The sequence below is a fragment of the Staurois parvus genome, unplaced genomic scaffold (genome assembly GCF_062004578.1).
Source record: "Staurois parvus isolate SC_StPar_1 unplaced genomic scaffold, SC_StPar_1.0 ptg001267l, whole genome shotgun sequence".
NCBI lineage: Eukaryota > Metazoa > Chordata > Amphibia > Anura > Ranidae > Staurois > Staurois parvus.
This window is the reverse complement of record NW_028319063.1, coordinates 198,500-219,288: the sequence shown is the minus strand read 5'-3', so window position 1 is coordinate 219,288 and position 20,789 is coordinate 198,500. Positions and strand designations below refer to the sequence as shown.

The 20,789-nt window shown below is 42.8% G+C and overlaps 1 protein-coding gene across 1 annotated transcript; it reads left to right on the top strand.

The window, feature by feature from the left end:
* Nucleotides 1-1,210: 1,210 nt before the first annotated feature.
* Nucleotides 1,211-18,791, top strand: LOC149437704 (uncharacterized). The gene is made up of 2 exons (XM_089660714.1): nucleotides 1,211-1,326; nucleotides 14,190-18,791. The coding sequence occupies exon 2, from the start codon at nucleotides 14,245-14,247 to the stop codon at nucleotides 14,962-14,964; it is 720 nt and encodes a 239-aa protein (XP_089516840.1). The 5' UTR covers nucleotides 1,211-1,326; nucleotides 14,190-14,244; the 3' UTR covers nucleotides 14,965-18,791.
* The last annotated feature ends 1,998 nt before the right edge of the window (nucleotides 18,792-20,789 follow it).

The following is a 20,789-nucleotide window of genomic DNA, read 5'->3' as shown; positions in this document are numbered from 1 at the left end:
AGTCCCTGCAATTAATAAAATAAAGAAAAATAATAATTAAAAAAAAAGGGTTAAAACCTTCCCTTGCTCTATCCAAAATTAAAAAAAAAATAAAAAAAAAGTTGTATATTGATGGTGCTATTTAAGTACCTGCAATTAATAAAATAAAATAAAAATAATTAAAAAAAGAGTTATAACCCTCCCTTGCTCTATCCAAAATGAAAAAAAAGAAAGTTGTATATTGATGGTGATATATAAGTGCCTGCAATTAATAAAATAAAAAAAATAATAATAATTAAAAAAAAGGTTATAACCTTCCCTTGCTCTATCTAAAATGAAAAAAAAAGTTGTATTTTGATGGCGATACATAAGTACCTGCAATTAATAAAATAAAAAAAAAAATAATTAAAAAAAAAGGGTTATAACCTTCCCATGCTCTATCCAAAATGAAAAAAAAAGAAGAAAGTTGTATATTGATGGCGATACATAAGTACCTGCAACTAATAAAATAAAAAAAAAAATAATTAAAAAAAAAGGGTTATAACCTTCCCTTGCTCTATCCAAAATAAAAAAAGAAAGAAAGTTGTATATTGATGGTGATATTTAAGTACCTGCAATTAATAAAAAAAAAAAAAAAATTAAAAAAAAGAGTTATAACCCTCCCTTGCTCTATCCAAAATGAAAAAAAAAGAAAGTTGTATATTGATGGTGATATATAGGTGCCTGCAATTAATAAAATAAAAAAAATAATAATAATTAAAAAAAGGGTTATAACCTTCCCTTACTCTATCTAAAATGAAAAAAAAAAGTTGTATATTGATGGCGATACATAAGTACCTGCAATTAATAAAATAAAAAAAAATAATTAAAAAAAAGGGTTATAACCCTCCCTTACTCTATTCAAAATAAAAAAAAGAAAGAAAGTTGTATATTGATGGTGATATTTAAGTACCTGCAAATAATAAAATAAAAAAATAATAATAATTAAAAAAAGGGTTATAACCTTCCCTTGCTCTATCCAAAATGAAAACAAAGATTGTATATTTCCCTGCACCAACTGCATTCAACCACTAGAGGTCTCCGCAGCGCCGCCGAATACTTCCACAATCTGCTTTTTATTCCCTGATGGCATATTACAGAGGAAAAAAAAGGGGCGGGGATAGAACGCTCAGCTCCGCTCCGATTGGCCGGCCCCTGCACGGCCGCTCCGTACTTGTAGTTCTGAATGAACTCGGCCGGCCCGGGATGACTGCGATTCCCAGAATGCAGCGCGGCGCCGGATTCCTAATTGGCCTCTCCAGTCCTCCGCTTACAAAGCGCATAAACAAAAGGCTTCCTGGGGATCAGGTAGGACGGGGACTGCGGGGGCGGACATGGGAGGGAGGGAGCCGCAGTGGACCAGCACGATGGGCCGGGTGTCTCCCCCTAACTGGTCTCAATCCTATGGGGAGGTACATAGGGATCAGCCTGTCTTCTGTACAGCACCATCCCAATACAGAGGATGAAAGATACAATGTATACAATCAGTAGGATCATTTATATAGAAATAAAAGGGACCTCTTAGGCTGGCCATACACTATACAATTTTCTGCCCAATTTCTTTTAGATTTACCGCCTAACTGGATACAATGAAAGTGTTGTTTAGGATTGAGCTCATATATATGTGTTTTGGTAAATCTAAAGCAAAAATCTCAAGAAAATTGAATAATGTATGGCCAGCCTTAGACTTGTTCAATCCAACAACAGCAGCTGACCACCAAGTACCAGGTCAGGGGGATCTCCAGGAGAGACGGGGGAGGGAGAGAGAGCAAATATGCTAATTAGATTCAATGCGCTCCCTAAGTTAAATTGGTATGGTCCAAAACCATCATTATCAATGAAAGTGGGGGGGATAAGGTGAGAGGGGTGATCTATTGGAACAGTGTGTGGACGATCAAACAAACTGAAGGTGCATCTTGGAAAAAATAGGGGTTTTCTTGGGTGGGAAATGTGACAGACATATTTGCATATTTTTGAATAATCGCACACTTCTTGAGGTCTTTATGCAAATTAGGATCCTTTGCAATTGGATCAGAAACCTCTCCCTAATATGTAACCACAAGGAAAGGAGTATGCAAATGAGGGTGACCTTTATAATTGGATCTGAAAACTCTCCCTAATGGGAGGGAGTATGCAAATGAGGGTGACCTTTGCAGTTGGATCAGAACACTTTCCCTAATGCGCAACAAGGAAAGGAGTATACAAATGACCATGATCCTTTGCAGTTGGGTCAGAATACTCTCCCTAATGAACAACAACAAAATGGGTAAAGCTTATGGTGAGAGAAAAAAAAAAAAAAGTTCTGTTGGTTAGGGTCAATGTGCTTGTGTCTGGTCTTGGATGGTAGGATGTGGGTCCTCAGGCCTACCCTGAGGCCAGGGGGAGGATGTGTGGCCTTTTGGTTCCTTCCTCACCTGATCTAGTACTTGGTAGCTGGCTTAGGCTAGCCACAAGGAAAGGGGTCCACCAGGCCTTTTGGCTAGGAGGACCACATGGGAACCTTAGTCCCTGTCAGGAGCTTCATGCCCTGGGGGATCAGGGTAGAGGTCCTACCCCTTCGGGGGGTGGACAAAGCACACCCCAAGTATACTTTTTTGTGTTGGTTTTGTACTAGCACGGTTCTTGTTCACTTACAGGTTTTTCGCACTTCTGTGGACTTAAAAATCGGTAACAATTGGTGCCAATTCTCACTTCTCTGCCTTTTGGTAGGGTGTGGGTCCTCGGGCCCAGGGGCAGACTGACAACTCATGGGGCCCCTGTGTCCTTGCCCAAACTCAAAAAAGCCTATGAAAAAGGTACCAGGGCCCTCAGGCAGCACCTGACTTTCCAAATGGTCAGTCCGCCCCTGATGTCTCGGGGAGGATGTGTGGCCTTTTGGTTTCTCTATCCCTGGGTTTGGGAGAGCCCCCTGACCTAGTACTTGGCGGTCAGCTTCAGCTGGCCACAAGGAAAGGGGTCCGCCAGGCCTTTTGGCTAGGTGGACCATGTGGAAACCTTAGTCCCTGTCAGGAGCCTTGCACCCCGGGGGATAAGGGTAGAGGTCCTACACCTTTGGGGGGGAACTAAAGGACACCTCTAAGTGCACTTTTTTGTGTTGGTGTTTTGCACTTGCATGTTTTTTTGTTCACTTACAGGTTTTTCGTTTTTTTTCACACCTCCGCGGACTTACAAAAAAACAAATTTAGTAGGATCATCCAGGTTCCTGACCGGCACCATGACACCTTTCATTTATTATGTTTTCTATTATTGAAGACCAAGTTTAATTCTGTATTGTTTTGCTAGAAAATGTCAAACAACTCCCAAACATTATATATATATATATATAGATCTATATACTGCTGCTACAGAGCAGACAGACACTGTCCACTGATTTCAATGGGACAGTCAGACGGAAATGGACCGCCTGTCCATTTTCACCCAGTTATCATCGATCCAATCTGCTGGACGAATGGGGATCCCCATCCATATGTTTTTGGTGTATTGGATTGGATGGCCATTTGTCCATAGAAGTCTATGGATGAACTGATCAGGTCCACCTGAAAACCGGACAGGTGGACCCCATCGGTCTGCTCGTGTGAATGGGGCCTATATCCTAAACGGTGCACATTTAGGACATAGTCTTCTTACCTACAGGGAAGCTTTATTATAAGCTTCCCTGTAGGTAAAAATTAACGATGTGGCTTTACTACCACTTTAAAATCTATGGAGACGCGACTTTGCATGAAAGTCTATGGGATGTGAATTTGCTTTGAAGTAACTAGGAGGAGTCTATGGGATGTAACTTTGCATGAAGTTCTATGGGATGTGACTTTGCATACAAGTCTACGGGACGTGACTTTGCTTGGAAGTCTACGGGATGTGACTTTGCCTACAAGTCTATAGGATGTGACTTTGTGTCGAAGTCTACGGAATGTGACTTTGCATACAAGTCTACGGGACGTGACTTTGCTTGGAAGTCTACGGAATGTGACATTGCTTGGAACTCTACGGGACGTGACTTTTGCTTGGAAGTTTACGGAATGTGACATTGCTTGGAAGTCTATGGGACGTGACTTTGCATGGAAGTCTACGGGATGTGACATTGCATAGAAGTCTACGGGACGTGAATTTGCTTGGAAGTTTGCGGAATGTGACATTGCTTGGATGTCTACGGGACGTGACTTTGCATGGAAGTCTACGGGACGTGAATTTGCTTGGAAGTTTGCGGAATGTGACATTGCTTGGATGTCTATGGGACGTGACTTTGCATGGAAGTCTATGGGACATGACTTTGCTTGAAAGTTTATGGGACGTGACTTTGAATGGAAGTCTATGGGACGTGACTTTGCACGGAAATCTATGGGACGTGACTTTGCTTGAAAGTCCATGGGACGCGACTTTGCATGTGAGTTGCCTTGGCATATTTCTTTTAAAATAAAAACAGAGAAGTCGTTATCGGCACCTTTTTGCTATTGTAAAATGCCGATAACACCGTTTTGGCCGCCGATATATTGGTGCATCGCTAAATGCTACAGCGCACTGCCTCGTGTTGCTGATCCTGGATGCAAACACGTCTCCGTGATCTTTTATTACAGTTGTGCCAAGGAGAATTTTGCTCTAAATATCCTTTGCTGTAGTCTGCAGTTTGGGCGGATCATAAGCATGACCTATATATTACAGATCAGCTTCCATGCAGCTGTAATCACACCGTCACTGTCATTTTCAGGCACAATTAGTCTCCATAATGCGTTAAATCACTCCGGTTTTATTCACTAAATCTTGGATCAAAGAATCATTGTCATCTTCCCACTCAGGAGAGGGTGACGGTGCGCAAAGTGCCCCCTCTACCCCTATTATACTCACACCTTAGCAGCGCCCCCTTGCAGTTTCTGCCTCTGCTGCAGCCAGCACTGAAAACAAGTGGTGGCATTACCCATCCCCCCTCCCCCCACAATTGTCAGTTAAAGTAACGCTGCGCCGTAGCGCAAAAAATGGCCTGGTCAGGAAGGGGGGTAAATCCTCTGGAGGGCGAGGGGTTAAAGTGGTCGTAAAGGATTTTTTTTTCTTTCAATAACAAACAAACCTATTCTTACTTGCTCTGTGCAATAAAGTTGCACAGAGCATCCCGAAACCTCCTCCTCCCGCTGGCGCTCCAGGCTCCACCTCTCTTGCTGGTGCCCCCAATAGGATGCCACTTACCATGTGCGCTCGCTCCATTGATACAGACAGTGAGACTGGTCATATGTTACAATTTGTGGTCATATGTTACATTTTGTGGTCATGTTACATTTTGTGGTCATACGTTACATTTTGTGGTCATACGTTACATTTTGTGGTCATATGTTACATTTTGTGGTCATGTTACATTTTGTGGTCATATGTTACATTTTGTGGTCATGTTACATTTTGTGGTCATATGTTACATTTTGTGGTCATGTTACATTTTGTGGTCATATGTTACATTTTGTGGTCATGGTACATTTTGTGGTCATACGTTACATTTTGTGGTCATGGTACATTTTGTGGTCATGTTACATTTTGTGTTCATATGTTACATTTTGTGGTCATGGTACATTTTGTGGTCATGTTACATTTTGTGGTCATATGTTACATTTTGTGGTCATACGTTACAATTTGTGGTCATACATTACATTTTGTGGTCAATATTACATTTTGTGGTCATGTTACATTTTGTGGTCATGTTACATTTTCTGGTCATATGTTACATTTTCTGGTCATGTTACATTTTCTGGTCATACGTTACAATTTGTGGTCAATATTACATTTTGTGGTCATGTTACATTTTGTGGTCAATATTACATTTTGTGGTCATACGTTACATTTTATGGTCATATGTTACATTTTGTGGTCATGTTACATTTTGTGGTCATAGATTACATTTTGTGGTCATACGTTACATTTTGTGGTCATGTTACATTTTGTGGTCATGTTACATTTTGTGGTCATACGTTACATTTTGTGGTCATGTTACATTTTGTGGTCATGTTACATTTTGTGGTCATACGTTACATTTTGTGGTCATGTTACATTTTGTGGTCATACGTTACATTTTGTGGTCAATATTACATTTTGTGGTCATATGTTACATTTTGTGGTCATACGTTACATTTTGTGGTCAATATTACATTTTGTGGTCATATGTTACATTTTGTGGTCATATGTTACATTTTGTGGTCAATATTAAATTTTGTGGTCATATGTTACATGTTGTGGTCATACAGTCAGGTCCATAAATATTGGGACATCGACACAATTCTAACATTTTTGGCTCTATACACCACCACAATGGATTTGAACTGAAAGGAACAAGATGTGCTTTAACTGCAGACTGTCAGCTTTAATTTGAGGGTATTTACATCCAAATCAGGTGAACGGTGTAGGAATTACAACAGTTTGCATATGTGCCTCCCACTTGTTAAGGGACCAAAAATAATGGGACAGAATAATAATCATAAATCAAACTTTCACTTTTTAATACTTGGTTGCAAATCTTTTGCAGTCAATTACAGCCTGAAGTGTGGAACGCATAGACATCACCAGACGCTGGGTTTCATCCCTGGTGATGCTCTGCCAGGCCTCTACTGCAACTGTCTTCAGTTCCTGCTTGTTCTTGGGGCATTTTCCCTTCAGTTTTGTCTTCAGCAAGTGAAATGCTCAATCGGATTCAGGTCAGGTGATTGACTTGGCCATTGCATAACATTCCACTTCTTTGGTTGCTTTTGCAGTCTGCTTTGGGTCATTGTCCATCTGCACTGTGAAGCGTCCAATGAGTTGTGAAGCATTTGGCTGAATATGAGCAGATAATATTCCCGAAACACTTCAGGATTCATCCGGCTGCTTCTGTCAGCAGTCACATCATCAATAAATACAAGAGAACCAGTTCCATTGGCAGCCATACATGCCCACGCCATGACACTACCACCACCATGCTTCACTGATGAGGTGGTATGCTTAGGATCATGAGCAGTTCCTTCTCCATACTCTTCTCTTCCCATCACTCTGGTACAAGTTGATCTCGGTCTCATCTGTCCATAGGATGTTGTTCCAGAACTGTGAAGGCTTTTTTAGATGTCGTTTGGCAAACTCTAATCTGGCCTTCCTGTTTTTGAGGCTCACCAATGGTTTCCATCTTGTGGTGAACCCTCTGTATTCACTCTGGTGAAGTCTTCTCTTGATTGGTGACTTTGACACACATACACCTACCTCCTGGAGAGTGTTCTTGATCTGGCCAACTGTTGTGAAGGGTGTTTTCTTCACCAGAGAAAGAATTCTTTGCTCGTCCACCACAGTTGTTTTCCGTGGTCTTCCGGGTTTTTTGGTGTTGCTGAGCTCACCGTTGCGTTCCTTCTTTTTAAGAATGTTCCAAACAGTTGTTTTGGCCACGCCTAATGTTTTTGCTATCTCTCTGATGGGTTTGTTTTGTTTTTTCAGCCTAATGATGGCTTCACTGATAGTGACAGCTCTTTGGATCTCATCTTGAGAGTTGACAGCAACAGATTCCAAATGTAAATAGCACACTTGAAATGAACTCTGGAACTTTTATCTGCTCATTGTAATTGGGATAATGAGGGAATAACACACACCTGGCCATGGAACAGCTGAGAAGCCAATTGTCCCATTACTTTTGGTCCCTTAACAAGTGGGAGGCACATATGCAAACTGTTGTAATTCCTACAACGTTCACCTGATTTGGATGTAAATACCCTCAAATTAAAGCTGACAGTCTACAGTTAAAGCACATCTTGTTTGTTTCATTTCAAATCCATTGTGGTGGTGTATAGAGCCAAAAATGTTAGAATTGTGTCCATGTCCCAATATTTATGGACCTGACTGTATGTTACATTTTGTGGTAATATGTTACATTTTGTGGTAATATGTTACAATTTGTGGTCATACGTTACATTTTGTTTGGACCGCTTAAAAAGCTGCTTATACAGATTGATGCTTCGTCATCATCATTAGTTTGAGGCAATTTAATTGTTTTTAAGCCCCCCGGTCACATCAAAGCTAATTTGGAAATCGTGCGACTTGCAGTGAAGTCACACGATTTCAAAATCGGTGGACATGCCGATTTCAGTTGCGATTTGCAAGATATCTGACACAGAGATCTATGCAAATGGCAACAAATGTAGCGCATGCACGACTTTAGAAATTGGTGCGGCTCCAACCAATTCGGAACCTCGCCGATACGGGCAGCACAGTGGCTAAATGGTTAGCACTTCTGTCTGGAAGTACTCGGGTCGTTGGTTTGAATCCCAGCCACGGCACCTCCTGCCATGTGTTTGCATGTTCTCCCTGTGCCTGAGTGGGTTTCCTCCAGGTACTCCGGTTTCCTCCCACACTCCAAAGAGATGCTGGTAAGTTAATTGGATCCTGTCTAAATTGGCCCTTGTATATGAATGTGAGTTGGGGACCTTAGATTGTACGCCCCTTCAGGGTTAGGGACTGATGTGAATGTACAATAGATATGTAAAGCGCGGAGTAAATTGATGGCGATATATAAGTACCTGAAATAAATAAATATGACCGCTCTAATAGTGGACAATAGGGTGCAACTTGGTATACAATTTGCAAGTTGCAAGGCATGCAAATTGCATGCCAAGTCGCACCCAGTGTGACCGGGGTGTAAAGTGGTTCTAAACTCAAACCCAGGCCAATTTTCAGGTTTCAGCGCTCTCACACTTTGAATGACAATTGCGCGGTCATGCAACATTGTAACCAAACTAAAGTTTTATCATTTTCTTCACACAACTAGAGCTTTCTTTTGGTGGTATTTAATCACCGCCGGGGTTTTTATTGCTTGATAAATTAACAAAAAAAGACCAAAAATTTGAAAAAAAACGTTTTTCTTTGTTTCTGTTATAAAAGTTTGCAAATTAATAATTGTTCTTCATAAATTTAGGCCGAGATGTATTCTGCTACGTCTTTGGTGAAAATAACCCAAATTAGGATGTAATATTTAGTCTGTAGGAAAGTTATAGAGTTCACTGTGACGGGCGCGGCATCAGACCCCCAGCCCTTCTCACCAACTTGTGACCGAAGGACTAGCCAATCTAAAACCGCGCTGTCACGTGCGTAACAATGCCACTCTCAGCTGCACCCTGCACAGAGATTTTCCAGCTCACTGGACCACAATCTATGTGCCAGCCACCTGAGAGCGATTGTTACTGGGTCAGGTTAATTACGCAATTAACCCTTCACACTGCCACCACCGCCGTTTTACAGAGAAGGAGGAAACTCACCAATCTCAGCAGTAACACTATGATGTTTGAATAACCGTCTGTATACACACTGCCACTGCAGACAGATGTATCCAGAGGTTTTAAAACACACCGTAGCACTCTTCAGAGACAGAGATTCTTAGTTTGCATTAAAGAGCTTTAGAAACAGTTCAACACTTTTCGGAAAATAGGATTTATTACTAAAAAGGTCAAAATGGTGCAATAAAAATATTTACAGAAAAGATGTAACCAATATATACTGTATATATAAATAGAGAGAGCAATAACACAACAGAGAGATAACAGAAAGACGTTTAAGAAGGTAGAATACTTGCAGAAGTCCTGGTTTAAGCAGCGTTCAAGTGTCCGAAAAAAAGGGTGCCTTTTCTCCCACAGTTGGTTCCTGATGTTAAAAGGGAGAATCTCTTCATCTTTTCTCTCCAGGCATGACAGCCTGTTTTCTAGGAACCCAGCAGGGTGTCTCCTTAAAGCAGAGAACCAATCGCCTCATTTGGGGAGGGGTGTTTAGGCGGGGACCCTGGCTATGACCAAATCCCTCACTCGTTTATACCATGGTCAATAACCTTCCGTAGGTGCATGCAGCAGCCTAGCCACTGGCAGGTTAATATGCAGAACCATATGCTGAACTTCCAGACATCAAATATGACATATCTGGCTGTGACGGTTAAAGAGATATCACTTTCTGCTCTCTGGTAGACGTTATCTAGAGTGTAAGGTATCAGATGACTCGTATTAAACTGACCTCTCTGCATATATGCTTTGTTTTATCGTACTTTGTTCCTGCCAGGATTTATGAAATTGTATGAAAAAGTGGTTTCAAGTGGGATGTATGTTTTACTGCCACCCTGGAATGCTTTCATGTTCAGTGACTGACTGGTTTATAGCTTTACAACCCGGTCAGACATCATGGAACCAGCTAATTGGGTTTACAACCATGAAGCATATCCAGCTGTGCCCGATGGCCTTGTGACCCCAGCATACACACGCACCACATGCCATTAAAAAAAAAAGGGAGGGGGACTGATTTGGAGTAAGAATTACATTTGCAGAGTATGATCCAAATTATGGTTGTCATTGTCCATATCTGTGCGCACAATTATCACATTCACAAACTATGGAATATATCTGAATATTGATCAATCCTGAAGTACTGACGGCCAATCTAATTTCTTCAGGTCCAAGAATGTCAGAACACTGCAGATATCCCTCAAATGACCCCTTTTTGCAAAGTAGACAGTCCGACGCACTTCATAAGAGGCATGAAGAGTTTTTTGAAGTTGTAATTTTTTTCTCTTTTTTAAGATTTTGTTTTTCATATTTCACTACAACCAAAGTAGTATGATGTTACCATAGTAACATTGTACAACTTTGGGGAAGTGAACAGTATTTTTTTTTTTTTTTTTTTTTACACAATTTGCTTATAGCAAAGAATTACTTTGCTATAAGCAAGCATTTACCTGAATTAAATCGATTCATTCAGGTTTTTTTTGTGCTTAGCTGTGATTTGGCCACGGCTAATCACATGACACAGCTGGGCTGTGATTGGCCCAGGTTGTGCATGTGATTGCTGTGACCATTCACAGCTAGACACACTTGTATACAATGGATGGCATGAAAGGAAGCCACCCATTGTATACAACTGTCATGTGGCCTGCTGTGATTGGTCACAGCAGGTCACATGATACTGGCAATGGGGCCGGTACACAGATCTGTCATTGGCCACGTCCGAGGTACACGGCCGGTGACAGATCGTGCCGCAGCGCGGCCCTGCAGCAATGCGCATGCCTGAAAGGACGCCACATGGTGTCCACCCGGAGGGACGAGGTTAAAGTGGTTGTGAACCCTTCCATATACCCAGTGAAGTTACTGGCCTCAGGTGATACACAGAGATGAAACAAACCCTCCCTCGTAAGTTGTACCAGTTTATCTGCAGTCTTTTTTTCTCTAACAGCCATTCAAAGTGCAACATTTATAAAATTTGTATGAGAGTTCATAAAAAAAAGGGGGCAGAGAGCTGAAATTACACTCTGCAGAGCTCAGTGAGAGCTGATTGGAGGGAAGGGACACACCCACTTCACACAGCACACAGAAACAGAGCTGAGGCTGTCAATCACAGGCTATAAACAAGATTCTATGGCACAACCCTAATCCACATGGGACATTAGTACCATTTGCATGAGTTCAAATGTATCATCAATTGGTCCATAAAATGTACATTAATGAAATCATCAGTAGTAAACTTGCATATATAGAGGAGTAGTTAGCTTGTAAATGGAAGAAGGCCTCAACAGGGGGATCCGCAAGTCCATCAGTAGTAGTGAGGGAGATGGAAGCTGGGTCAGAGGGATCACGGGCTAGTAGTCCCTCCCGTCACCATTTTTCTGTTGGTGTCAGGAAAACTTTTCAGAAGTGATTCATGCTGATTGCGGAGGAACGAGGCAGCAGACAGAAATGACGCTTAGTGCTCTGGACTGAGACAAGTACACACTATTGAGGGATATGCTTTGTTCATATTTCACGTCTGAGGTTTACAACCACTTTAACGCATTCCCTGCAACACCCTACTATCACCCCCCTCCCTGCCATGCCTAAACACTTACCTGACTCTTCCCACTGACCCAGGGCCATCCTGGATGCAGCACCACTCTCCTCTTTTCCTGGTCTAACAGCCATAGGCTCCTGCTGCTGTCATTTAAACTTCTGTGAGTAGGGAGCGGGGGTGTGGCTTGCTGGCGCTGTGTGTGTGTCTATGGACGCACACAGCCTGGCTCAGAAGACACAGCATGCCGAGGGCACGCTTGGAAGAACAGCACCAGCGGGGGACCGCCAAAGGGGAGGTAAGGGACCGCTCTGTGTAAAATTGTTGCACCGAGAAGGTAAGTCAAACATCTTTTTTTAATTTTAATAAAAAAATATCCTTTAAAATCACATTAAAGCTGAATTCTAGGTATGTAAGTCTGATTATTCCATGCCTGGAAAGTGAAGAATGACTGTAGTGCAGGGCTTGACAAATTTGCTTTCAATCTAGGAGCCAGCTGAAAAAAGTTAGGAGCCAGGCTTTTTTTAGCGTAGCGTGGGTTGGACTTCACGCAATGCGATTTGCAACTTGACAATCACGGCAAAAACTGCGCCACGTTTTAGGCGCCATTGAAAATAATTGCACCTGAACCTGCATTTTGCGATCACAGAGATTCTGCTGCAATCCCAAAATGTCCAGGTGTTCTCACACATGAAATTCTAGATTTATTTGAAACTCACAGGTTCACATGACAGGCTAGATATTTTGCGCTCCTATTGAAGTGGTTCAAACCAATGCGATTCACATGCATTGCGTTTTGTTGCCATTTTGAAAAGGGACGTGACTTCCATTTGAAGTGTACGGGTCGCGACTTCCCATTGAAGTCTACGGGCCGCGACTTTCCATTGAATTCTACGGGGCGCGACTTCCCATTGATGTCTACTGGACACAACTTCCCATTGAAGTCTACGGGGCGTGACATCCCACTGAAGTCTGCGGGGCGCGACTTCCCATTGAAGGCTACGGGGCACGACTTCCCATTGAAGTCTACGGGGCGCGACTTCCCATTGAAGTCTACAGGGTGCGACTTTCCATTGAAGTCTACGGGGCGCGACTTCCCATTGAAGTCTACGGGACACAACTTCCCATTGAAGTCTACAGGGCGCGACTTCCCATTGAAGTCTACGGGACACAACTTCCCACTGAAGTCTACAGGGCGCGACTTCCCATTGAAGTCTACGGGACACAACTTCCCACTGAAGTCTACAGGGCGTGACTTCCCATTGAAGTCTACGGGACACAACTTCCCATTGAAGTCTACGGGGCGTGACATCCCACTGAAGTCTGCGGGGTGCGACTTCCCATTGAAGGCTATGGGGCGCGACTTCCCATTGAAATCTACGGGGCGCGACTTCCCATTGAAGTCTACGGGGCGCGACTTCCCATTGAAGTCTGCGGGGCGCGACTTCCCATTGAAGTCTGCGGGACGCCACTTCCCTATGAAGTCTACGGGATGGGACTTCCCATTGAAGTCTGCGGGACGCCACTTCCCTTTGAAGTCTACGGGATGGGACTTCCCATTGAAGTCTATGGGACGCGACTTCCCATTGAAGTCTACGGGACGCGAGTTCCCTGTGAAGTCTACGGGGCGCAACTTCCCTGTGAAGTCTACGGGGCGCGACTTCCCTGTGAAGCCTACAGGGCGCGGCTTCCTATTGAAGGTTATTGGGGGGGCGTGTGTGAACCCAGGCGCCTGGACACAATTTTTAGTCGCCATGGAGACATGGCGCCTGGGATTTGTCAAGCTCTTTTGTAGTAGCTGATGACTCCCTGTGGTTACTATGAAGCAGGCCAGCCACTTGACACAGGATCTGTAAGACAGGTCTACCACAGGGCTGTGCCAGGTATGGAATTTACCACTCCATGTAAAACTAAAAAAAATGTGTGTGGGTGTTCTATTTTAGGTACAATACATTGATCAGTTTTTTTCTTTTGATGATCAGTCTGTATTTACCATATTTACCATTTGTGGGCTAGTACCTATGGTAGCAGGGTTAGTGGGGGCAGCACCCTGAACACGCCATCTCTGGACATACTTTGGGAGGATGTGGAGAGTAGTCAGAAAAGTCATTATAGTTCTGAAAATATGAAACTCTTCTTTTCTCTTGTTTGGAGGTCTTTACACTAGCTCTGTATATAAAGGAGACCCCCGTGCTAACCTAATTAGCCCCTTCTAGCAGGAAGTTTTTACTAAATAATTACATGGAGCAAAGTTTGTACCAAAGGGCATCATTATTCTGCTTGTCTAGGAGAGCATGGTGTCTAAATGCAACTCTGATCCTGGTAGGCAATGAAAGGTCATTTGCTGTTCTTACTGCATTCTCTTACAATAATTTCTACTTTGTTTTCAGCACAACAGTCCATTACCTGGATGACCACAGATCTCTGTTCGCATCAGCCTGAGAAATGGAAGCATCACCGAAAATCTCACAAAAGAGAACTCAAGAGGACTTGAGTAAAAAGAAGGACCAAGAAGCCAAACTTTCATCTAAAGGGACTAAATCCAGTGAGGATAAATGTCCAAAAGTGAAAAAGACAAAAGAGCATAAGGAAGCTCAAGATCCTTCATCTGAGGAAGAAAAAGCGAATCAAGATCGTCAGTGGTTGCGAATCCAACTAAATATGCAAACTAAGTCATTACCTATGAAAATCAAAGAAGAAAGGAAGAACATGTCCGATGATCTTGAAGAGCATTCCCTTGCAAAGTCCAGGCCTTATATCTGTGTGATTTGCCAAAAGAGTTTTGCTCAGAAGTCGAACCTTGTAACCCACTTTCGAGTCCACACTGGATCCCGGCCTTACATGTGCGTTGAATGTGGAAAGACCTTCAGCACCAGCTCAAATGCAGTCACTCACCAGAGAGTTCACACTGGGGAGCGCCCTTACAGCTGTGGCGAGTGCGGGAAAAAGTTCAGCATCAGCTCCAACCTGGTGACCCACCAAAGGGTTCATACGGGGGAAAGACCTTACTCTTGTAGGGACTGTGGCAAGAGTTTCACTCACCGCTCCAATCTGGTCATACACCAGAGAGCCCATTCTGGGGAGAAACCCTACATGTGCCAAAACTGCGGCAAAAATTTTACACACAGCTCTCACCTTGTAGCCCATCAAAAGGTCCACACTTAAAGCACTTCTTCACTAAGAGTGATGGGTTTGGACACGTGGCCATATCAGCCCAATCCATTGCTTGGCAAAACTTGGCAGTAGGACCTTTTTATTGTCTTTCTGGTGGGAGAGAGCTGTGGTCTGAGTGGAATCTGGCAAGACTTGACCTAGTGTTTGTTCTTTATTGCTGTCAGGATCTATGGAAACAAGATCTACTCTGCCCTTAACGTTAAGCTTCTTTGTTACTAGCTTGTTTAGTCCTCTCTATATTTCTAGAATACAGTGAAGAGCAGGGGCGGACTGACCATGCGGGCACTCGGGCACTGCCCGAGGACCCAGGGTCAGTAGGGGGCCCCATGAGATGCCCCTAGTACCTTTCATAGGCTTTTTTGGGTGTGGTTTGAGTGTGGGCGAGGACACAGGGGCCCCATGATCCCCTGTTGTCCAGGGGCCCCATGAGTTCTCAGTCCGTCCCTGGTGAAGAGCCAAAGATATAGGCATTTCTAAGTTCTTCGCTTTCTAGAACATATGGAGAACTGTTGGTGACAACAGTAGCATAGCTTGCAACTGATTTATGAGATTTTACCAGCTGTTTCTCTATTGGTGGAGAGGGGGGCTAGGTTTCCGCATCAGGGTCCCAGGCAACAGTAAAGTCCTGCAATAGCACAAGTCCTGACCCTTTCCACCCATTCTGGAGCACTGCGTTTGTAGTGGAGGTGCTCAATTATCTGCCGTTTATTATTTATATTACATGCTGTGTGATGTTTGAGCACCGGTTATGGGTGTCGTAGTGAAAACTCCTTCTGGTCAGTATGTGAAGTAATAACCTTCTGACCAGGAATCCTTTCATATGTGAGATGTATGACAGACATTGCATGTAACAAAAGCAAACAGGAGATGAAGACCAGGTATCCACCTCACAGAGATGAGGAAACTGGGTCATACTTCTGCCATAATTTATATAAGTATTTTTGTCTGATAGCAGAACATGCAGTATATCCATATGGGTCAGTCAGGCATAGCATGGTGGTCTTGTAGTTGAACTATCTGCTTCTGTTTTCCTTCTTCCACTGAATCTATAGACATTTAGTAATGTGCCCTGTAGTAATCCTGCGGTCCTGAAAGGGTCGGTCCTACCAAAACTGATATATGTGTGTTTTGGTAAATGCTGGAGAATGAAGGGCCTGTTTAATAGAACTCTTAGGGACTGTGGTGGTGGGATCTCTTGACCTTACAGGTTGACATATAAGCCACAACCTTTCTGAAGGGTTCTAACACTTTTGATTTGTTTTACATTATGAAAAATGCAGCTAAAGAAGTGGGAACACCTAAAGTTGAGTGGAAACACAAAACTTCCAAGGTGCTCAGCAACAGGGTCTGGACATGGCTAGGAGTTCCAATCACTGCAGTCTCCATGGCACGTAAGTTGTCAGTGGGTTACTCAGTCCAGCAGTAGAAATCCTGTAATCATGTCAACCTCCTGTTGTAGAGACTTTAATACCAAGAAATTTAGAGATAACATATAAAAGGATCGTGATAACTTCATAATACCCTTTGAAAGAATGGGTGCTGGGCAGAGACTTATGAAAGAAAGATATTTCCAGTAGACTAGTTTTCGATGGAATAGGCCTTCAAAATGTTTCTTCCTCTTAACTGATATGTGACATTTAAAAGGCTGGACAGGTTGAATAATACATTTTGCAAGTATTACTTCTCATGTTCCATTACATCTATACAGACTGTATCCAATGGGAAATGTTCTGATTTTGCCTGTTGTCCTGGGGGAACGGTGGGCAGCTCTCTACACTTGGCTTTGGAATGGTCATTTAGATAGGAAATTCAAGTGTCAACATTTTCTTAATGGCCTACTAGCAAAATGTCTACAAATATTGATGCGGTTAACTTTGTTTTGTAAGGTATGACCCCTGGCTTGCAATATGAAGAGTGTCAGGTGGAATTGTTTTTTTTTCTTGGCTTGGCAACCCATTTTTCATTACATATTGGATATGTATTTTGAATGTTTCATTAATTGCATTTCTGTGACCACTGGCTAACACCAACCATGGACCACTCTTCATTACAGCCATTATCTCTGGATGATATAAAAGAACTGGGGCTGATGTAACAGACAAGCAGAACCTTGAAATTAAAATGTTTTGGAGGGGCTTTGCCTGAGTAAAATATAGAGATCACACTCTTGTAGTTTGCTACAAAGTAACTAGAGAGCGACTGTGAATAAGTAGTAATTCTTTCTTCGGTTATATTTAAAGAAAACACATGCAGCTCCGAATGTGAGGAGTGAAAAGGGCAAGCAGATTTTCAATGTATGGCTAGCAAAACGTGCATATTGGAGGAGCAATATACTGTAGAGCAGTCTCTCAACGTTTTCAACATGGAGGAACCATCGAAATAACTTTCTAGCCTCATGGAACCCCTGCTAAAAATGACTATATCTACAACTCATGATACATTGGTGTGATGGTCAGTGGGAAGAATGCTCCTTACACTTGTGGCCATTGGGAAGAATTACCCCCTTACAGATAGATAAAAATATCAATGGTGCCAATGGGAACTTATCTAAATTGCTCATTGCTCAAGGATCCCCTAGCAACCTCTGGAGGAACCCTGGTTAAGATAAAGAGAGGAAGGCGCCTCTAAGTGCAGTATTGACCATTTATTTAGGTAACAATTGATAATTGCACTAACGGTTAAAAAGACTCATTGTGTGGTAATTAGATCCAGGTGGGACATCCAGCCGTCCAGCAGCAAACTATGTCTATAGGATCAGGAAGTAGAGTCTGAAGAAGGAGCCTATTGAGTATGCTCCGAAATGCATTACCGCCTCCTTCACCTGCTACATCTGACTCTGCTCTCCAAGCTTCATTTTTGATGCACAGGCACATCCTGGACTCTACTTCCTGATCCTATAGGCATAGCTTGCTGCTGGATGGCTGGACGTCCCACCTGGATCTAATTACCACACGATGAGTCTTTTTAACCGCTTATCTTGTAAGTGCAATTTATCCATTGTTTACTAAATAAATGGTCAATACTGCACTTAGAGGCGCCGTCCTCTCTTTTTCTTGTTACTGCAATAGAGTCTTGCTTCCAATCTAAGAAGAGCTGCCTCAGTGTTACTGCTCCCATCCATCCATGCATCCATCCATCCCTGATATCCATCTGGCACCTTTATCGTACAGCTACAGAGGTTGGGCTCCAACAAGCGTGCCCTATATAATATACATACCCTGGTTAAGATACCCTGCTTTAAAATCAAGTTCCCAACTCATAGTCCTGCTAAGCAGCAAAGGAGACCTAACTGAAAACTTCTAACATTATGCAGAATATTCGTATGTTCCCAGAATTAGCCCTTTTTCAGAAATTGACTATGGAGGTCCCCAAAAAAATCAACAAAATTGATCCTCTATATACTCTTAGCTTCGAGGATCACTGTTGCTAAACATTGGAAGTGATTGATTGTGGACCCAATACTTATCTGTCCTTTAGCTGGGCCTCGGATGACCTTCTTCTTCTTCTTCTTGCTTTTCCATTTCTCTCTTATTCTTTTCTTTCTCTTGTTTCCTACCTTAATTTCCCCCCCTTTTTTTTTCTTTTTTTTGGGTATACTTGGACCCAGTACCTGACTGCTGGTAGGATGTGTTCTGAAATGACGACAATGGTTGCTGTTCATCTCAGATTACTGGTTTTGATAGGGGGACTTTGATTCCCATATATTGCCTGATTTAATTGATTATTTTTTCCAACACAACTCCTTCTCTATTTGTATGATCACCTGAGAACTTTGTAGCTCTTCTTTCTTTATCCTTTAATAAAAAGTTGGAAATATATCAGTATGCAGACATAGATGAAATTCTTGTACCGGTACCAGGAGCCTCTATAAAAGTGGTTTCTACTCTAATTTGCATAAGTACCACCATTAGGGTATCTCAGCACAGAACATACCTAGAAATGGCTACCAATCTACCTTAAGAGACCCAGCCTTTACCAACTAAGGCACCTTCTAAGTTCTTCAGGGGTGCCTTGGCAAAATGTCTACATATTGCTGTAATTGCCCAAAAATGTGAAACCAGCCAGGGAGTGGATCAAGCCTGCCATTTTGTTACACAAAGCCACGGGTTTCTTTTGTGCAGCATTACAATTTTGGACACCGTGCGGAGCAGCCACTTTCATCCTAAGAATCAATGATGTGATCCGTTGAGGAGGACATCAGGCCTTTCAAAGCATCCTTGTTTGCCCCTCTCTGTCAGTCCTAGGGTTACATTAGCAGAAAGAGGGAGAGAAACCAAGGAAGAAGAGAAATGCTGCAATACTAGTTGGTACCAGCTTGCAGAGATGGAGAAATAAATCACCTCTAATGTTGGGTGTTCTACATATGTAGACGCTGCTGCGATATGTAAAACTATTATTTAAATTTTTTAAATTTTTTCTAATGGGGTGCCTCAAGATTTGTGCAGCATTTTAAAGAGTGCCTTGGCTGAAAAAAGTTCAGAAACATTGCCCTAAACAAATGGAAACACCAGTTTCCTGCAGTAGAAGGGGTGGCATGACCATCTGGGGGCCCATGTCTCCTAACTTCCCATGGCTGCTGAGTGATGTGGGGATCAGAAGAAGAAACCATAACACGTGGCGGGGGCACAGGCGTCCGATACTCCCAGAACTGTCCAAGGCCAAAGAGACTGGTGAAATCGGCAGCGATAGGACAGAGGGGAAGTGGGAGACATAGGTTGTCAAAAAAAGGTGAATATAATACCTCTTCTATTGCTGGGAACTGGTGTGTTCATTTGTTTAAAGACCTAAGAGGGTCTCTGTAAAGGTAAAGTGGCACAGAGATACCCTGGCTTGCTAAGTGGAGCTAAACACCTCTCGAATGTTCTAGACCAGGGATTCTCAACTAGGGTTCCTCCAGAAGTTGCTTGTTGTTCCTTGACCTGTGGCTAATTGACCTCCCATCTTATGATGCCTCCATGGGTCCAGGTCCAATGCCAATTGGCAGAACCAGTGGTATGGTACCACTTTTTTATTTTTATTCTATTTATTTATTCACTCCCACGTTTTGTCACTTTTTGCTTTCTTATGTGTGTGTTTTTCACGGATGGAGGGTGTGGGTCCTCGGGCCTTACCTGAAGTCTAGGGGGAGGATGTGTGGCCATACGGTTCCTTCCTCCCCTGATCCCTAGGGGGTTTTCTCTTCGGGAGAACCCCCTTGCCTAGTACTGGATGTCCGGCTTCGGCTGGGCATAAGGAACGGTGGTCCACCAGGCCTTTTGGCCAGGAGGACCAAATGGGAACCTTGTCCCTGTCAGGAGCTTCGTGCCCCGGGGGATCGGGTGAACGGTCCAACCCTTTCGGGGGTAGGACAAACACACCCCTAAGTGCACGTTTTTCGTGTGTGTGTTTCTGCACTTGCACTTTTTTGCGGACACTTACGGGTTTTTTCGTTACAGTCTCACGTTTGCGGACTTAAAAAAAAAAAAAAAAAAAAAAAGTGGTATGATCCAATGAACATATAAAATGTCTTTGGCATTCTGACCACCATTGTAAGAATGTAATTCTTCCTACTGACCACCAACGTAAGGGGTTTTCTTCTAATGGACCCCCGATGATTTAATTTTTTGCATGGGTTCCCTAAGACCTGAAAATTGTTTCAAGGGTTCCTCTGGAGTAAAAAGGTCAAGAAAGGCTGTTCTAGACTTAGCAAAGAAAGAGCTAGTTCTTTAGTACTTACTGGTTACGTATTAAATAGTGGTTAAAGGAAACCTGTCATGGCAGAAACATAGAAGCTGCCATTGGTAAACTGTCCTTCTAAACGCCTGTCTCTAGTTTTT

What these genes read in the sequence shown, in the direction of transcription:
- LOC149437704 (XM_089660714.1), top strand. Translation starts at nt 14,245, where the DNA reads ATGGAAGCATCACCGAAAATCTCACAAAAGAGAACTCAAGAGGACTTG.